The 20,523-nt window shown below is 41.2% G+C and overlaps 1 protein-coding gene across 2 annotated transcripts in view; it reads right to left on the reverse strand.

Annotated features, from left to right (window-relative positions):
- The window catches only part of PARP8 (poly(ADP-ribose) polymerase family member 8), a 451,712-nt gene that overhangs the window by 224,598 nt on the left and 206,591 nt on the right, over window positions 1-20,523 (reverse strand). For both annotated transcript variants that reach the window (XM_029577668.1, XM_029577676.1), the window contains exons 12-13: window positions 17,891-18,013; window positions 6,566-7,121 (exon numbers count right to left, since the gene is read on the reverse strand). In XM_029577668.1, the coding sequence (XP_029433528.1) occupies window positions 6,566-7,121; window positions 17,891-18,013 (679 nt within the window). The remainder of the gene's footprint in view (window positions 1-6,565; window positions 7,122-17,890; window positions 18,014-20,523) is intronic.

The following is a 20,523-nucleotide window of genomic DNA, read 5'->3' on the forward strand; positions in this document are numbered from 1 at the left end:
ATTTTATTCACTGCATAGCATGTTATGCACCTCTACTAGGAGGCCGAGGTGTATAATTTTGTCTATGAAAATTGAGTTTTGTTTATAATATGTTGAACTAGTTTACCATGGTAAACCACTTACAGCATTCTGTGAGAAAAATGGTGAAAAAATGTTTAATAAACTAAACTAAGAGTCCATGTGCTCCAATAGCCATGGTGGAGGCCTCCAATGCCATCTTGAAAGCATTACAGATCACATAAACCAAGTGCTTTCCACATTTCTTTTCCTTATTTCACTGGGTAAATAAAGTCCTCCTAATTCTTTGGAAGGTGAAATTCTGCAAACCTCATAATCTATTGCAGAATGGTATGCATATATACAATCGTGCAGACCTAATGAGAAGCTGTGCAGGAACTAAGGATAGCATCCTAAAACAAAAAAAGGTTTTGAGGCTTCAGACTCACACTCTGAAGCAGTGATGCAACAACTTCTTGGCCCTTTTCAGAATGGATTCAACAAATCCAAACTGGTGCAATATCAGGACCTTACTGAATCCAGTAGATGCCAGTACTTGGTGTATGTTTTCTTAGCAAAAGGAAGTATAGTGAATGAGGTCTGCAACATATGCTTCTGTATATCCTGAAGAAGCTGATAGGTAGGTACTACCACTAGCTCCGTAGAGGCATTGAGGTAACAAAAAAAGCTAGAAAGAAGTGACCTGATGTATCTTTCTCCTTCAAAATAAAAGTAATTCTTACACAAAAATTACATAGGAGAGATCTTCCAATGAGGATCTACTCCTTGCTTGTGGAAGACAGTGATACAAGGAGAAGTCTGGGGATTGCTCCTGTTCAGAGTTATCATCCACAGATCCAAGAACTCCTCAGATTCTGATTCCAATATAACATTGGAAGAACATTGTGGCTTAGTCAGCAATAGAGAGGTTTTGCTCAGTTCTTGACAAAGCTACTTGGGAGTGGGTAAAGCAATGGGCTCAATCTCCCTTCTTTCTGTTTTTGAGCATCAGCAAATGAGCATTCTGCTCAGGATGTCTCCTCGAAGCCAAACAAAATGAGGAGGAATCCTTCTTTTGAATCTAGTAGGAGAAGCAAGATAGCTCACTGTTCCTGGACTCTACTTGAGCTTTGTCTCTTGTCTATGGGGATGTTGCTTGATCCCTTGTTGTACTGAGGTTGTTTTGGTCTTTTGAGTTCAGAAAGTTCAATGTTTGGAATTTAATGGTACTAGGTGACATTTTAGTTTAGACATCACAACTAGGGACCACCATGCTCTAAATCCAAACATCGATTGCAATTATAAGAACAAATGTTCTGCAAGAACCAACATCCAGCACTCAAAATGTTATCAAGTGGGGTAAAGGACTGTACTGTTTAGCCTGCCCAGAGAACAGCATTACATAGCCAGCAGAGGAGGAAGCCAAAGAAATGCTGGGAGACCATTTAAGGAAGAAAAGGCACAAATTGACTGCCTCCGTTTCTGTGTGGTGTCAGCCAGGAGTTGGAGCCAGGAAGAACGGAGTACATCTGGAAGCCCTGCAATCAGTTCGTCTCCTGAAGAGCTGATTATTGAGAGGAAGAGGCAATCTGTGCTCTGAGGAAATAGAGAGACAGACAGCTGTTCTTTCTTCATGGCCGAGCTACATGTAAAAGGGTGATCTAGCTAGATCACCCTCTTAAGAGACTGAGTTAAGTAATCTAAACTTTGCACAGAGAGTATCTTAATAAAGAAAGGAGAATGTTTATTTCCTTGCCTTATGTCACAAATTCAATATCTCATCTTAACTGCTTCAGCCTTTCAGCCAAAGTCAAGCATAAACCCTAGTTGGCAGGTACAGCCCAATGAGATAGCACTGGGAAAGAGAAGCTGATGGACCATAGCCTTTCTGTAAGAGACTGAAACCAGGTTACCTTTCTGTTTAGTACCAAGTAAACCATTTGGGAAAGTGAGACCTTTCACACACTGCAGTTCTCATCTGTTTGGTTTATCATCTAGTCAGCTTCACCATAAAGAGAGTCTTTTTCATTTTCCTGATTGTTTTCTTTTCAACCAATTTTGTGTTTGGGACAGTGTGCGCCCTTTACGAACTGGTGAGATTGGGGTGGATCTGCTTCCCCTTCTCACCCCCCCTCCTTTTTTTTTTTTTTTTTGAGTACTCAGGGGTAAAGACAATTTTTGAAAGTTATGTACTTCACTGCCTCCCCCCCACCCTCCCCAAACTTTTTTCTATTAGAGTTCCCTATGTTTTTTTTTAATATCCATATGAATATTTTGGTTGCCTGGTTAACAGGCCATATCCAGGATTATTTTTTCATTACTTGACATAAAATAAGAGAAATGCACGTTTATATTATTCTTCACTGCTGTACTTTTCCCATTTAATATTCTGGTGGATTTACTATCTACTTACACAATACTATTAAAAGGGTTAATCACTGTTTTATTCTGGTATGATAATTTTATCTGGTCTGTGGTGCCACATGTGAGAGGTTGTGTGGGAAGGGCACAGAAATGTGGTATCAGGGTGACTGGAACTCTGCCTCATTCCCCATTCAGGCTACGAACCCAAAGCTAAATCATATTAGTAAATATAATTTTGCATGTGGTACTCCCCACCTCAAGCATAGGGGTAATTCATAGTCTGGAGCAAGGGTGGGGCCACACAATAAAATGCAGAATGTACCTTCCTTGTTATGGTATTCTATAACGAAGCTGACCAGAAGAATCCATTTATTAGAGAGAATATATGATGTGGGTTCTTTAAAACTGCGACAATCAAAAGGATCTACCTTTCAGCTCATCATATATATTTTTGTCATATAGATCAGTTTTTCCTTAATAACTAGTCCATAGACCGGCCCCACTCCCTGGCAACATTTCTGCTGATCTACAGATTGACTGATTGCAGAAGGATCCTCAAGAGGAAGCAAGACCTGCCCTGCAGCAGCACACACTGAGCTACACCTTGCACCACAGCCAGCAGAGATTTTCCTAAGCTTCTCCCCACTCTGCCCTGCAGAGTTTATTTTTTTTCACTTGGGGCCTTTACTTAGGTCTGATCATTAGGAGGGTAACAACTACTGCTCAATGCTAATGAGCCATCATGAGACTGAAACAATGTCTGCTTTCTCTCAGGTTCCACCTTCCCTACAGAATCCAGGATGACAGAGCCACCACGGGGCCTGAGATTGTACAGACACTAATTCAGTCTCACGGTGGTTCATTAACATTTAGCTACAGCTGTTCCTCTCCTAAAGACTGGGCTTCAGGAATGGCCACAAATGGAATAAAAAGTCCATGGGGGTGGAGTTATTAACTGCATTAATATTGCTGGTTGACAGGGAAGATGGAGAGAGAGGGAAGCATTTCTTTTTTTCATACAGAGCTGGTGGCTGATTGGGAAGGGAAAAGGAAGAGAGGGATTATTTTTTAATGACTACCTCTGGGCAGACTGCATGGGGAAAGGAGAAGGAGGGATTTTTTAAAATATTTTTTTGGAATGATCAACAGGTGACTGGGAGGTATTTTGTTTCTTTTCTCAGGTCATTACTGGCTGGGAGAGAGATTTTCTAGTTTTTTATAATAAGAGCAACCTTTTTTTAAAAAACACATTTTCTTAAACTGGCTAGCTAGTTTCTTAAAATGGCACAGACCAGCTGCGAGGCTGAACAATGAAATTATAGACCGGGTGAGAGAGGAAAGAATATTCCCCTTCACTTTAATTTTCTGTAAGACCCCTCCACATTGCCGCCCCCCCCTCCACCCCCGTTCATCAGCACATAGTTAAAGGAAGGTAGCAAGTTGGTCCCTAGCTTACAAAAAAATGAGATGTTATATAAATGTATTGGTTAATAAACCAAAGGGACTCTGATATTTATAACGGGTAAGGAGGTTTGCAACTAGCTTGATATTGTAATAGACAGGGGGTAGATTTTCAAAGGGGTACGTGCGTAAGATACTCGCGTACCCCCCAAAAACCTACCCCAAATCCCCCCTGCGCGCGCCGAGCCTATTTTGCATAGGCTCGGCGGCGCGCACATGCCCCGTGACACGCATAAGTCCCGGGGCTTGCATGGAGGGGCATGTCGGGGGGCGTACCGGGAGTGACGCGGCGTTTCGGGGGCTTGTCCGGGGGCGTGGTTCCGGCCTGGGGGCGTTCCAGGGGTGTGACAGCAGCCCCTGGACCAGCCCCCGGACCGGAACATGGAGCGAGGCAGCCGGCCCAGCGCGCGTAAAGTTACGCCTGCTTCCAGCAGGTGTAACTTTCGGGATAGAGGTGGGGGGAGGTTTAGATAGGGCCGGGGGGGTGGGTTAGGTAGGGGAAGGGAGGGGAAGGTGAGGGGAGGACGAAGGAAAGTTCCCTCCGCTCTGATTTTGGAGTGGCCTCGGAGGGAACGGAGACAGACTGCGCGGCTTGGCGTGCGCAGGCTGCCGATTTTGGGCAGCCTTGCACACGCCGACCCCGGATTTTAATAGATACGCGCGGCTACACACGTATCTATTGAAAGCCCGCGTACTCTTGTTCGCGCCTGGTGCGCAAACAAAAGTACGCGTGTGCGCAGATTTATAAAATCTGCCCCAGGGATTTTAAGATGGAATTTAGGTACATGAAGGTACATGAAAATATTGTAAAATGTTTTAACGCAGGTCGTCAGCACTGAATGAGTATACAACTTTGGAAGTTACAGAATATAAGTCATATATTTAATTAAATTAATCATTATGATAGTGCATGTTGGGCATATTGCGATTGTATAAGGCACCCCATTTGAAGCTGCTGGCTTGCTTCTGTGACATGGTAAGCAAAAATGACAATACAAAATCAAATGAAATCTTGGCAAAAGTAAGTGTTAAGTGCTGCTGAAGAGCCTTAACAGAGTTAGCGAAGGAGCATTGCAACTGTCACCAAAAAAAGAAAAGAAAACTTGCTATTTGCTAAAATAAACCTGTCTAGGGCAAATAAGAGGGTGTCTGAGGAGGCCCAACACTACCATAAAAAAAAAGATTTTTCCTGAAGAATGTAGTCTCTTGTGGATATGGTAAATTGTGTTCAATCAGATTCTTGGACAAAAAGGGAGTCCCACACGGTGCTGCTTGTGCAGGAAAGTCCAAACATGCCCAGAAAATTGTCCTTGGCCTTTCTATAGGTTTTAAGAATTATTCTACTTTGGCACAGTTGAATGATCTCTCTACTTGCCTAGCTGCTTGTAGAGAGAGATCATTTACTTGGAGGCCAAAATTCAGTAAGCCAGTTAGTGAAGTTATCCAGATAACTTGTCCCCATATATTTGGCAGGATAACTACATGCAGCTGGATAACTAAAAAAAACCTAGCCAACTGTCACCTGGATGAATTAAACTGCAATGTTTTTTTGTGAGAGGGGTCCACTATACTGTGGGGAGTTTTCCACACTAGTGAAACCCCTCCCCTTAAAAACATTGCAGCTGCATGGCGCGTTCTTTTGTTTCACAGCCAAACACCACAGGAAATCAGGCCCTGTATTTTTGGTCTTCTTTGTTGAAGGAGTGCTCTTCATTTTACTTCAGACTCAAGTTTTGATGGATGTTTGGCTATATATTGCAAAATTATAGTAAATTAACAAAATTCATAGCATTAATCCCATTTTGAATAAGTATATTTATGAGATATTCACAAGATAATTATATGCATAATACACTGCAGCGGATTACTTAATATGTATATTAATGCAAAAATGTAACTACACCACTTAGGTATTATAGTTAAGTTTTTGGTATTAATGCATCTGCATTAACATTTGCCCTATTTAATGCACATATGATTTACCCATGATGGGCCTGATATTTAAATCCATTTACATACATAAAACACAAATTTATGCACATGATACGGCTGATATAAATTAGCTCAGGGCTCAGTGTGGATAGAAATGTAACTCAATTCTGTGCATACTTTTATCCGCACTGGGGAAGGTGCTCTGATGGGCGGAATCCAAAATCACATGCAGAATTATTTTATTTAAAAGTTTGTGTAAAGTTTACAAGCAGACTTTACCCCTACCCAAATACTTATTATCCTCAATAGCAGATGAGGTAATTTCTACAGTTTTGCTTCTCACTACTTCATCATAAAATTTAATGTTACTACTGTTGGAAACCTTTTAACATCTATTTAATAGGTGCTAATGTGAGCACAAGCATTAATGCATTAATATACTTTGATAAAGCGACTCCTATATCTTTCCATCTCTCTCTCTCTATTTGAAAGGCCAATGCTAACTATTCTAAAATGGAGTGAGTATTTTAAGATATTTTAAAAACTTGTTTTTAAACATAGAAACAGGATCCTCTATATAAAGATGACAGCTGTTAAAATTAGATAATTTTTTTTAGTAAAACCTTCCACTACCCAGAAAAGGAAAAATTAAATAACCAAATTTTTTTAAATATATTATCAAAATATTATACTTATGTCATTTAATAGAAATTACACCCAAACCTAACATTTTAAAATAAAGCATTTATGATATATAACAAGTTTAAGAACATTGTTAAAAAAAATGAAACTAAAATTACTGGTTACGCACTGCAGATTGTGAAGATGATGATGGTGTTAGGATACCAATCAGCCCTGAGGTAAGAGAGAGCCTCCTGCCCTCTGCAATAGGTTCCTTGAAAAGCTCATTTTTTGAAGATTTAGGTGCAGTAGAGTAAGACTTGTGAAGTAACCTGTGGTTCTTGAGTCCATCTAATTCCTCCATTCTAAGGTTACTGGAATACGACCTGCTCAAAAGTTTATGGGGCTTCAAGGTGCTGTTGTGCTCACATCGAGGATCCCCGGAACATGATCTGGCTAGCAGTTTATGCGACTTCAAAGTAATGCACTCATCTTGCTTTAGAGCCACCGGGCATGGACGGTTCAACAGTTTGTGTGGTTTTAGTATCACTGTCTGTTCAGCCCTGGGATCACTAGATAACGAACGACCAAAGTTTCTGTGAGACTTTGTTGCACACACATCTTCTGTCTTGACTGTGCTAGAACAAGTCCTTCTCAGCAGTTTGTGAGTTTTAGAGATGCCATCTTGTTCGGATTTCAATTTTGATTTGCTTTTACCACATCCTGGTGGAGGATAGCTTGGCGACCTTTAACAAAGATAAATTATTACGGATATTATTAGGTCATGCATGATTGCCAACAAACCTTTAGGATTATTACTTAGGAAGATCTACATTTGAATTTATATATTCAGAACACACTGCATTGCTTACACCTTTGAAGGGTAATTTTCAAAGGCATTTCAGTAAATAAATCTGCTTTATCTGTGGATATGGCCTGTTATAAAATTGCTTACCAGATATGTGGGTAAACTTATGTGCAAAGAGCCTGCTTGTAAGTCTACCCATAGGGGGTAACTGTTTAAAGGATTTACACATGTAAATGAACTACTAATGTAGCACTTCTGTAGGTAAATCATGTGGACAATTCAATGGTATATATAGTAGCAATTTTCAAAAGCCCACTTACAAGGGTAATGTGCATTTACATGTGTAAAACCCAAAGTTAAAGGGTTAATTTTCAAAAGGAGTTATGCGCATAAATGTAACTACTATTGTAGTAATTTTTAAACTCCATTTACTCAAGTAAAGTGCACTTATGCGAGTAAATCCTTTGGACAATTCAATGGCATATATTGTAACAATTTTCAAAAGCCCACTTACTTGAGTGAAGTTTTTACTCGAGTAAATGCTTTTTAAAATCAGGCCTACAATGAGCAGAGGTGTTCCTGGGCTAGGGCTGGGGAGCGGTTTGCTCTTAAGTGCACACTTTTATATTTTCAAAAGTATGTATGTAAATTTTCCGGAAAAATATACACACAAATTAGCAGGTGTAATTTTATGCAGGTAGTTTTGGTGGGATAATTTTCAAAAGGAAAGTATGCATGTACTTTCCCTTTGAAAACTAGTGTAACTTATGCTCCCTAATTTCATTGCCCTTAGACAAAGTTATAAAGACAGTTTATCTAGAAATAACTTTCCATAATAAAACAGGGTATATAATGCTTGTTTCCTTTACAGTATTTGAAGTACAAACTTTTTCAGAACGATATATTTTATACATGGCTAATGCAACTGCAAGGGTTATGTGAATGAAAGAAAAGCATAAAGGGGTCAATTTTAAGACCCGTACACGCATATAAATGCGCCAATTTTATAATATGCGCGCGCCAGCATGCACATGTTTTAAAATCTGATGGCTGCACGCACATGCATGCTGCATTTTAAAATCCGAGCGCACATATGCGGGCAGCCTGCAACTCGCGCACGCAGGAGCGGATAGGGAGGGAAATTCCCTATACCCCTATCTAAACTTCTACCTTTTCCCCTCTCCTCCCTGACTCCTACCCCCTACCTATTCATTTTTGTTTTGTTTTACTACTTACTCCAACTTCAGAGTTGAAGTAACCTCCGCACGCCGGCTGGCTGCTGGTGCATGCTTCCCCGGGACAGCAGCTAATTGCGCTGTCCCAGCCCGCCCTTCCCTGCGCTTCTGCGTGTACCAGGGTTTACACACGTGGCCAGGCCCGTTGTAAAATGCACACGGTGCATGCAAGGCCCGGCCACATGTGTAAACGCCAAAATTTATGCATATGGCCTTTTTAAAATGCGGGCTAAAGTCAATAAAGCATCCAAAGTGTTGCAAACAGTGTCATTATGTAAATTTGCTTGAACCATTAACATTAAGGTGAAAAGAAGAAGACTTCAAAATATATATAAGATTAGCAAGGTTCTTCCTGCTTTGAATCATTGCTTTTCCAGTAGATTTCACAGCAAGGGTTAGAAAACAACCCGAGACAGTGAAGTTATGTGATAATTCTATATCACATTTTCATAAATTAATAATTAATTTAAAATGCTTAAAAAGCAAAAACACTCAGTTTTATTAAAAGGTCTTTCTGAGCAGGCACAGAGGGTTTCAGCACAGCTACAACCATGGAAGTCTCCTCAATCTTTATAGCAAACTAATTTTCTCTAGAAGGCAGGAGGGTGGGATTGTGTGGCTGATTTGTCCTGCTCTCTATGGACAACACCTGTTATAGGTAGGCAACTCTGCTTTCTCCATTGAAAAGCAGGACAGTAATCAGCCACACAAGTCAGGATTGTAAATTGAGGGTTTCATGTAAGTATTAATTCTGGGGGTAATCTTTGAAAGGATTTACGCATGTGACAGTTGCATATATCATTGCAATTTTCAAAAGCCCATTTACGCACATACAGATGAATTTTCAATAGAGTTACACATATAAATGTAACTTTCAAAAACTATTTACACCCATTAAGTTAACCTACTGCAGGTAAAACCTATTGACAATTCAATGGCATATATCGTAGCAATTTTCAAAAGTTCACTTGCACAGGTAAAGTGCATTTACACATATAAAACCCATTTTTAAGCATGTAATTGCTTTAAAAAAATCAGGCCCTTAAATTGCCCTTACATGCATAAAACCTAATGAAAATTTAATAGCATGTATTGTAGCAATCTCAGAAATGTATTTATGTACCTAAAACCCAGATTTGAATGTGTAAATCCTTTTGAAACTAACTCCCAAAGTTTTTTTTTATCAGCAGTGGAACACGGTGGGAGAGTTGAAGGAATTAGTTTAAAACGACGTTAACTTTCAAACAGGTGCTCGAGTGCACATATAGGCATGTGTGTCAGTGACTGCCCGGAGATGAGGCAATTTTATAACATTCCGGTGACAACACTCAAGGGGGATCGCAGCCGCCGCTGCCCCTCTCCCCTGAGTCAACAACGGAGCAACAGGCACTGGCAGGAACAGGAAGAGAGGCACTCTCTCTCTCCCTACAGGTGAGGGAAGAAGACACCGGTGCCAGGCAGCCTAGTCCCGCCCATCGATCGCCCTCTGCCCACCCAACACCACCGCCGAAGACCCAAAATCCCAGCAGCAATGTTCGAGGGGGATCGAGGCCATTGCTGCCCCCGAGCCAACAACGGAGCTGCAGGCACCGGCGGGAACAAGAAGAGAGGCGCTCTCTCCCCCCCACAGATGAGGGAAGAAGAAACCAGCACCAGGCAGCCTAGACCCACGCATCGATCACACTCTGCCCGCCCACCACCACTGCCAAATACCCAAAATCTCAGCAGCAATACTCGAGGGGGATCGCGGCCGTCGATGCCCCCTCACCTGAACCAACGGACCCACAGGCACCGGTGGGAACAGGAAGAGAGGCGCTCCCTCCCCCCCACAGGTGAGGGAAGAATACACCGGTGCCAGGTGGCCTAGTCCCACCCATCGATTGCCTTCTGCCCACCCACCCACCACCGCCGAAGACCCAAAATCCCGGCAGCTACGCCGAAAGTGCTTCTGCCAGAGAGTGCGCACTGTTGGTGTGTGCACAAAGGAATGCAACAAAGGAGCTTGCCCCTTTGTGTGCAGCTGAAGTGATGCCTGCAATAAATATTTTAACACCACGCATACCAAACAGCTATTACAATGGAGCCAATCTTCCTCAGTGAAACCATCACAGGACAAGAAATATATGGAAATCTTCATAGAATCTTACAACATAAGCAAGGAAAAGAGCACAAAACTGATCTACCCCACGATAAGTAATAACTCTCCTGTAATCTCTTCTTGCCTAATGCTTACTCTCCTGTTACTAGATGTTCAATCACTGTCAAAGAAAACTCCATTGATAAATGATCTACTAGAAGAACTAAAACCTACCATCTTTTGCATTACTGAATCATGGATGAAAGACAGAGATAATGTCCTGTTAAATCAAATTGATCACCCCAACTATGATATCTTTCACTTCCCCAGACACAAACATAAAGGTAGGGGTCTATTAATAATCAGTAAAAAAGAGCTGATACTTAAACCCTATAAAGATGAGATTAATCCTCCCTACAAGGTGGCAAAACTAAAATCAACACAGCTAAATATAGGTACGGTCTATTTCCCACCTGGAACACTCCAAAAAGACTGCTCAACCCTAATCGAAATTTTCACAAAAATATTTCCATCACCTGAATCCACCTTAATCATAGGGGTCTTTAACCTACATATAGACAGCATATCTAAAACTACAGCATGTGAAATTTTTCTAGATACCATGGAAGCAATGGGATGGTCACAATTTGTAACCAACCCCACTCATAAAGCAGAACACATCCTTGACCTAATATTCGCCAATCACAATAACTGCATAATAAATTCATCCCACTTCATACTGGTCTGATCTCCAACTAATAAAATCAGAAATATCCCTCCTCAACAAACAGCAAACAATATCACATATTAATCAATCATTCACATACAGAAAAAAGAAAGAACCGAAAATACTTGAAGAAGCTATTAAAAATAAGATAACTGATTTTAAACATGTTAACGCCTCTTGAGCTTTTGACTCCTGGGATAAAATCATCAATGAAAAGGCCGATAACCTATGCCCAATCCAGAAAAAATATTGAAAAAAAGAATGCAATACCTCTAAACAAAATAACCTTGGTACAGTGGAGAGCTAAGACACACTAAACAAACAATGAGAAAAGCTGAAAAGCAATGGTGAAAATGCTAATCTATGGAATCCCAAGAAAAATGCAAATCCCTTTTAACAAAATACACGAACAAATCAATAAAGCAAAAAAAGACTAATATGCTAAACAGTATTCATGGTGTATTATTTAATTCCAAATTACACTTTGACTGGCAAGTGATCTCAAAAAATTTTGGTAATACAATGAACTGATTCAAGTGAAAATGAGGGACCATTTTTGGCAGAAACTGCATCAGTTTTAAAAACTATTAAAATTCTAACTGACAATGTGTGTATACAAAGAATATGAAACAGACGCTTGCAACTCACTTAAATCTGTGGGCTGAATTTATAGCTATCAAAAATAAAATTTTCCAAGACAGAAATTTCAATTCTACTATGGTAGAGGTTCATAAGGTGATTTCATGAGCTGAACAAGAATGATATTTTTATTTATTTATTTATATTCCGCTTTTTGCACTTTTTTCAGCGCTTCAAAATGTATTACATTCAGGTACTGTATTTAGATAGTATGTGGTAGGAGGAATTCTAATTGGAGGACAAAGAAGATTTAGGCCTTTCATGAATGTGGCAGTTACAGAGGCCGATGTATAAAAGGTATGCTCACTACAATGCACAGTTTATCCTTGGTTGTGCACGCATTTTTTAATGCATAAACTCTCCTGTGCGTTTAAGTTAGTTCCCTGGCTTGGAAATTTCATGCTAATGACAACATTAGGTATTATTCCCTAATGCAAAGAGGTGCTCTAGTTTACCTCTTGATTTCTGAGCACTGAGAACTAGTCTGAGATGGAGTAAAGTTTCCAGCACTAGTGTCAGTCTATGGGCAGAAGGTGGTACTGAGACCTGCAGTTTGGATTTTATGCATAGAAAACATGCATTGTGCACAAAAACCATGTTTTCCATGCAAAAAATATGATTTATGTGCACAAAAAATGCTTTCTGCATCAAGAATATTTTTTGTGCGCATAAGTCATATTTTATTTGCAGAAAACAGTTTATGTGCACAAATAATTTTCCATGCATAAAATATGATTTATGCGCACAAAAATGCTTTCTGAGTAGAAAGCATATTTTGTGTGTATAAATCTTAGGCATGAAAACATGATTTGTGCATGCCTTTTAAAATGTACACATTTTATGGTTTATGCACATTTTTTAAACTCACAATGCAGGTGTATACTATCAACTTACTGAGTCGAGTGTTCAGCTTCCAGCTGCACTGAGACTGATTGGCATCAGCGGAGAGTGCTGTGGCTCACTGGGCCTGTTCCTGGAATCTTAATTCTAGATGGATGGCTAGACTGATTAGACCCTCTAGCGTCTCACGCAGGTCTCTGGCAGCCAACTCATCCTTTATATGCTCTGAGATCCCTTGCCTGAAGATGAAAACCGACTGCCCAACTATAGTTCTGAGGCCAGAGTATGGAAATGCACAGAGTATTCGCCTTCGGACCAAGTACCTTGTCTGTCTCACAGGACATTTGAAAAGAAAGTCAGTTTGAATCCCAATTGGGTCTTTTATGGTATTCATAAGAATATGTGTTTTCTTGAGTTCTTATTGATCTGTATTGTTCCCAGACTTATTCATTATTAATTCAGAAGATACATTTGAAGATAACATCAAGCCGGTGATAACCCGAAAGCTGAGTAGACATTATCCCCTGATGCAGGTGGCAGGACAGCCGCCGAAACGCCATGGCATCGGATGTGCTGTAAAACAGGTTGTTTTGGGTGTGCTGCAAGACAGGCCACATTGGAGAAGTAAAGTTGATGACCATTAATTGCAATGGACAGGGATTCAAAGTGACTTTCTTTTCAAGTGTCCTGTGAGAAAGATTTTGTCTGGGAAGTGGCGTCTGTGACCATAAGTGGTTATTGACAGTCTTTTACATTTAAAGTGAACTCCACATTTAAAGTGAACTCCATACATACATTTAAAGTGAACTCCATATTTAAAGTGAACTCCATACTCCATATTCAGATTAAAGCACCGTTCTTAAGTTTGTAACTTGTACACTCTACGGTAAAATTACTTTACTGGCCTTTTCTTCTTTCCAGCTTGTTGCAAGCTTCCAAGTTCTCGCCCCCTGTTGATTGTAACTTTGACTTATTCCTGCTTTGGTTATCTTTCGTTTACGTGAATTTGTTACTCTAGTTTTTTTCCCTTTGTTAAACTGTAAACCGATCCGATATGGTAATCTACTATGAAGGTCGGTATATAAAATTGTTAAATAAATAAATATGTGAAATAATCAACTTTGATCAGCAAAAAAAATTTTTCACATTTGAAGCATCATTTTTGGAACATTTGAACATTTATTTATTTATTTATTTAGGGTTTTTATATACCGGCATTCATGAAAAATCACATCATGCCGGTTTACATTATAACAAGGAGTGCAGGACAACATAAAACTGAAAACTCGTGCATAGGAAATGAAGTTACAATGAACAAGGGTTATGGAACTAGGAGAAGAGAGAGAAAGGCATGAGTAAGTTAACATCTTAGTTAATTAATTATTTACAGAGCTGGAGTGGAAACATTTTTTGAGTAGATGAAGTGAGATTTAGGAGTGTTCTGGGAAGGCTTGTTTAAATAGCCAGGTTTTGAGTCTTTTTCGAAATGTAAGGAGGCAAGGTTCATGGCGAAGATTCGTGGGAATGGAGTTCCAGAGAGAAGGTCCAGCTGTCGAAAAGGCCCGTTCTCTCAGGGTTATATGCCACGTGAATTTCGTATTAGGTACCTGGAGGGTTCCTCTGTATGCTTCTCTGGTTGGTCTTTTGGAGTTATGTTGGCTTAGAGGGTGTTGAATTTCGAGTGATGTAAGGTGGTGGATGGTTTTGTATATGATGGTGATGGACTTGTATATAATTCTGAAATGGATAGGGAACCAATGAAGGTTTTTTAGTATGGGGGAGATGTGGTCTCTTCTTCTTGTGTTGGTAAGGATTCTTGCCGCCGCATTTTGGACCATCTGTAGCGGTTTAGTATACGACGAAGGGAGACCTAGTAGGATAGCGTTACAGTAATCTAGTTTTGCAAAAATAATTGCTTGAAGAACTGTTCTAATGTCATGGAAATGGAAAAGCGGTTTTATCCTTTTCAGCACTTGGAGTTTGTGGAAGCAGTCCTTGGTAGTACGATTGACAAATGCTTTCATGTTCATCTTATTATCAATTAAAGCTCCTAGGTCTGACTTGGGGGGAGAGTGAGTTGTTTGTAGGGGTTTTGGCATTGTGGTTCATTTCTGGAGAGATTAGCATGAGTTCTGTTTTGGCGGTGTTAAATACCAGGTTTAGGCTGGCGAGCAGGTCATTAATTTTTGCGAGGCAGGATTCCCAGTATTCAAGAGTTTTGACAAGTGTATCACTAATTCATCTACGGGAAGTAAAAAACTTATGGTTCATGGACTGAAGTATTCACTTTTACTCTGATGGTTACAAAGGAATTTGGGGTAGTGGTGGTATATGTTTTTAAGGGTATGTATGAATTGGGTAAAAGTATGCGTGAGTGATGCGTATGGGGTAGTGTGGTGAGAATGGGGAATTGGAATATGTTGTTGATCGATGTGTGGATGAAAAACCAATATATATCTGTTAAGTGAGGGTGGTTTAGTGTGCCCTTGGGCCTCAGCCCGACCCCAGACGGATTCAGGACTGAACCGAGGGTTGATGGCGTGTTCCACCATGGCTAAAGGTCTTACCCTCTGCCATGCCGGCAAGCTCCCATGGCCAACAACAGATGATGTTGGAATGTGAACGGTCCTCTGACCATTCCGAGCCATTTCGGACCTGCTGCATGGAACAACATGGAACAGCAGGCCTGGCCTGAGGTTGAGGGCAGATGGGCCTTGACACGAAGACATGACAGCAGGATCGATGCAACGGCATCACGGACGAAGACTTGACAGCAAAGCTGATGCGAAGACATCACGGACCAGTGTCCGAAGCGACGGCATCCCGGACCAGGGTCGATGCGACGACATCAGGAACAAGACATGATGCCAAGAGTGATGCAACGGCATCCAGGACAAGACGAGGCACTGACAAAGTCCAGATGAGACGAGAAGCTGGGCGGAAGGACATTGGCACTGTCTCTCAGGGCGCCCTACTCAGCCCACCCGTGGGACTGAGTAGCGGACCACCCTGTCCCACTGCGCACCCTACACAGCTCGAGGAGGCTGGTCACGGACCACGCTGGGAGCGGGACAAGCGCAGGGAAGGATCCAGTCGAAGCAGAACTCCAATGATGGAGCCGATGTCGTCCGAAGCTCCACCAGCGGCTGGCAGGACATGACAGCTCAGGAGCACAGGACACCAGTCCACCTGTAGGCTAGTCCACGCTCGGGCACACATCATCCAAGGGACCCCCGGCCTAACAGGTATCAGAAGGCTCAAGAGCGCTAAAGACGAAGACACAGGAGCAGGACATCAAGGAACCTGGAACATCAAGAACAGAAGATCAAGACGAAACACCAGGACACCTGGACAGGGACCTCAGGCAACGAAGACGTAACTTGACATGGCGAGACGAAGCAACAAGAACTCCATGGAGAAGACAAGGAAGACCTGACGGAGCTCTGGCAGGCAGGAGCCTCCAGAGTGAAGCAACTCCGATGCAAGGCGAAGACTGAATGACGGAGCAGCCCTTTTATAGGGCTGAGCAGGAAGTCCACTCCCTAGGTAGGGCCAGCACACTTCCTGTGCCTGGCCCTTTAAATCCAGGAGAGGCGCGCACCGGTGCCTAAGGAGCAGCAGGAGAGCTGTGCAGGACCGTGGACAGTGGCCTGCACCGACGACTCCACGCACAGACTCAGGGCTGGGCCTGAGGAGCAGGCCCGATGACGGCAGTGGCTCCAGCCGCTGCAGGAGGCCCCGGGGGTGGCTCCAGCCGCTACAAGAGCCCGGGGCTTGCGACCTCCGTGCCGCGAAGATCAGATGGCATCGGCGGCGGTCCCGGCTGCGATAGAGAGGCAGAAAGTCCGTGGCTCCGGCCGCGGTGAAGAGGATGATCCGGGGCGGCCTCCAGGCCGCATGGGCAAGGCAAGACAGTGGCTCCGGCCGCACAGGCAGGCCCGACGTCGGCGTCCATGCCGCGTCGGGTGAAGCAGGAAACGGCAAGGGTGAGTGCCTGCTCGCGGGGAGACCCGCAGGCAGAAGGATTCATAACAATATCTTTATTTGGATGTTTTATAGGCATAATATTTATACATGAGGATGTGATTTAATAAAGTAATTTTTTCACTTAAAAAAGTGATTCATTTGCTTTGATATAAATTAGTGAGCAAGGACAAATATGTGATGGCCTGTATAATGTAGATTCATATTTGATATATCACAGGCGCAGTGAGGTTTTGTATGGTGATAATTGAATTTAAACCAAAGGCCGCCTGCAGCTGCCCCTTCTTCTCCCCATCAAGCCAACCTTAATCATTTCATCCTAACTGGAACCCCTAAATGTAGTGCTTTTTCCCATCAATATGGAATTCAATTCCCCTGGAAGCCTGCTTAGAACCAAATTATTTCACTTTCAGGAAAAAATCCCAAACCTAGCTCTTTTAGCAGCCTTTTGACTAGCAGGGTTTTTAGGCTATTTTTTCTCAAATTCAAGAGGAGGGGAGATTACAGGATGGAAAACAGATCAGCGGAATATGGCCTCAAGCATTATCTGGCATTAGGATGATGTGAACTAGTCTGGATTAAGTGGTTCTTCTGTGAGCTACCTGATCTACTTGTGCAGTGTGAAATATTTTAGATGGAAAGGGGCAGGGTAGTATTATGTGGGATTCGGTGGAGGGTTGGATTATGTGGGGACCATCAATTTAAGATGAAGGGACTTGGGAAGGATTCTTATTTGGTGAATTTTGGGCATTTATATACAGAATTGCTATGTGAAGCTGGATGCCATGGTGTGGAAGGATGGATTAGAGATAGGAGGATTGGAGAGGGAGAGATTCTTATTTTAATTATACAATTGTATTAGGTTTGTTGAAATAGGATGGTGAATTCATTCTGATTTTGTTGTATTATTGGGAAGATGGATGGAGAGGGAAGGGAAAGGTGGGGTGTATATAATAATGCTATGTTTGTGTTTTGTTTCTGCTATTTAAAATTGAAATCCACTTTGGGGTTTTGCAATAAAAATAGATTATCAAATGTAAACAATAAATAATTAATAAAGAAGTAAATACATTAAAAGCAAAACACAGCAAGTTCTTGATGTCATATAGCATAACTGAACAGGAAACCCAAGAGTAAAGTACAAAGGATATGAATTTTGTGCATAATAAAATAGGGCACAATAAAGTTCATGGAGCTTGTGTTACCTGCGCAATGTAGAAAATATGTGCAGAGGGGATTTCACTTTCTTATCTGATATTTTCTTGTGCAAACAATTAGATTTTTCTTTACTCTGTTTCCACTGCTGCATAACAAATGTCTGCATGATTCTGAAATTCAAACATTAGTCAATCATTACATTTATAAGTTATGTTTTCAAATAATCTTTAGTTTAGTTAAGCACTCTTATCAGATTTTATGCAATTAGGAAAGAAGTGCATTAAAATATCACTTTTCTCTTAATATTAGGAGACACAGTTTTGCTTGACAGAAACACAGTTTTCATTGTTAGGATAAGAAATAAGCAAAAGTTGAACAGCAAGACATCTTCAAAGATTAAAACATTATAATTGTACATTCATGAACTTCTCAACAGACAATGAGCAGTGAATGAGTTGTGATTCATCCAGTCATATTCAGAGGTATAGAAAAGACTACTTTTGCTTATCTGCTAATTCACTTTCTGTTAGTCTCTTGCCAGTGTGAAGCATGGAGGGCACAGCATCACCTATTAACTCAGTAGATCTTTTCTCTCAGCACCTTCTAGTGGCGCATACACGAAGGGGGTAATTGTCAAAAGGATTTACACATATAAAACGTTTTTACACATGTAAATGTAAACGTTTTTACACAGTAGGCTTTTGAAAATTGTTACAATACAGTATATGTCATTGAGCTGTCCATAGGTTATTCACGTGTAAGTGCACTTTACTGACACAAATGGCTTTTGAAAATTGTGTAACTCCTTAGAAAATTACCTCTTTAGCAGGAAATTTTCCAAAGCTTTTACATGCATAAAGCTATTACATAGTTTTTACTTACATAAATGGACTTTTAAAAATTGCTACTTTTATGCACATAATTCCTTTGAAATTTCACTGAATTTTCAAAAGGTTTTATATGTGTTGATGGGCTTTTGAAAATTGCTACGACATATGCTACTTTTATATGTGTTAAGCCTTTTGAAAATTATGTCCTTATAATTTAGCACTAATGGTAATCGTGGGTGAACTGACAATTGTATTGCAAGTATGTACATAAACTCCTTGGACAAGCAAAAGTCTTTCAGAAAATTGAAACAATTGTTTGAAGCAAACAAAAAGCATAAGCCAGCTTCTAAGAAGTCCCCTGCCAGATGGCTAAAAGTGGATCTTCAAATCTTTTAAGGCAGAAGTTCTTTGTCTGCAAGGTTTGTGAGAGCTTTCTTGATAAGAACTCTGGCATCTTCACATGCAGAAAGAATGGGTACATCTAATGCTAAAAATGTGTAAGACTGCCTGGAAGTCAATATGTAAGTTTATTAAACATTAATTTATGGGCAGGTTAGAATCAGCAGATGCAATGCTCTGAAGATAGGGTTCTGCAAGTCATAGTTTACCCACCTGAGTAAGGCACTGCTGAAGCAAAACTCTATGTTGTACAGACTTGTAAAGAGTTAACAGAAGAGGAATATCTCTTGCTTGATAATTCTTTTTCTGTTGCTTTTGCCAGTTTAGACCAAACACCCTTTAGTTTGGTATGCATGTAATGTGGGTTTAAGTTCATGTTCTAACTTGTTTCAGTTGTTCCCATTTTGTTATTCTCATGTCTTCAGTATTTCTAGGAAAATCCGTGGACTGAGTGGGGAGAACCAATACAAGGGGTCCTGGGAGGCAAGAGGCATCATAGAGCTCTTCCTAAGACTAGCATTAATAAGCAAGGCATTATTGGGAAAAGCTGACAAAACCTGGCTCTTCATAGTCATGTTTTACTAAATCACCTCCAGTCTCTTCTGTGAGTTGAGTGGTTGATGCTCATGACGGTGTAAGAATTGAACTAAATCGAAAATGGTGAAGATGCCAAAATTCAACCCTCGAGAGAGCTTTTTGCTTTGACAAGCTAGTAGATTAGCCTGCTTGGAAACAGCAATTTACATGCTTCAGGAATGCCACAAAACTGAATGCAGTCCAGGTTTGTTCCTTGATTTATGCAATAGGCTGTAAGGTAGAGAATATTTACAGCTCATTCACCTTTGATGCAGAGGCAGAGAGAAAAAATTATGATGCTGTAATGAAGAAATATGATGGACATTTCATTCCAAAATGCAATATCATCCATGAAAGTTTATGTTTTATCAGCAAGCTCGGAGACAAAGGGACACAGCAGAGGTCTACATTCAGTCTCCATATAAATTTTCAGATATCTGAGAAATGAAAGATTCAAAAGACAAATACATCAGAGACCGACTAGTAGCTGAGATTTAGTTATGGCTCAGATCCTGGCTGGAAGTAGGAAAGACCACCCTTAAAGTGGCGTAGGACTATGGGGCAAGGCTAGGGCCGGTCTTCCACTTAACCAGCCCCCTCCCTTGCAGGTTGAGCCCTAGGGTTCAGATGACCAGCAGGCCCTGCAGCGGCAGACCATCATGGTGAGTCTGGAGTAAGGCTTGGACTGATTGTTAAGGATGCAGCAAGGATTGGACAGGCTGTTAAGGCTGAAGCAAAGTTTGGATAAGATGTAAGGCTTCATCAAGGCTTGGACAGGAACAGAGTGCAAGTAAGAGCTGGAACTGGAGCAGGAGTGCAGGCAAGGACTACAGCTGGAGCTGGAGTGCAGGCATGAACTGGAGCTTGAGTGCAGG

This window comes from Rhinatrema bivittatum, chromosome 1, assembly GCF_901001135.1.
Source record: "Rhinatrema bivittatum chromosome 1, aRhiBiv1.1, whole genome shotgun sequence".
NCBI lineage: Eukaryota > Metazoa > Chordata > Amphibia > Gymnophiona > Rhinatrematidae > Rhinatrema > Rhinatrema bivittatum.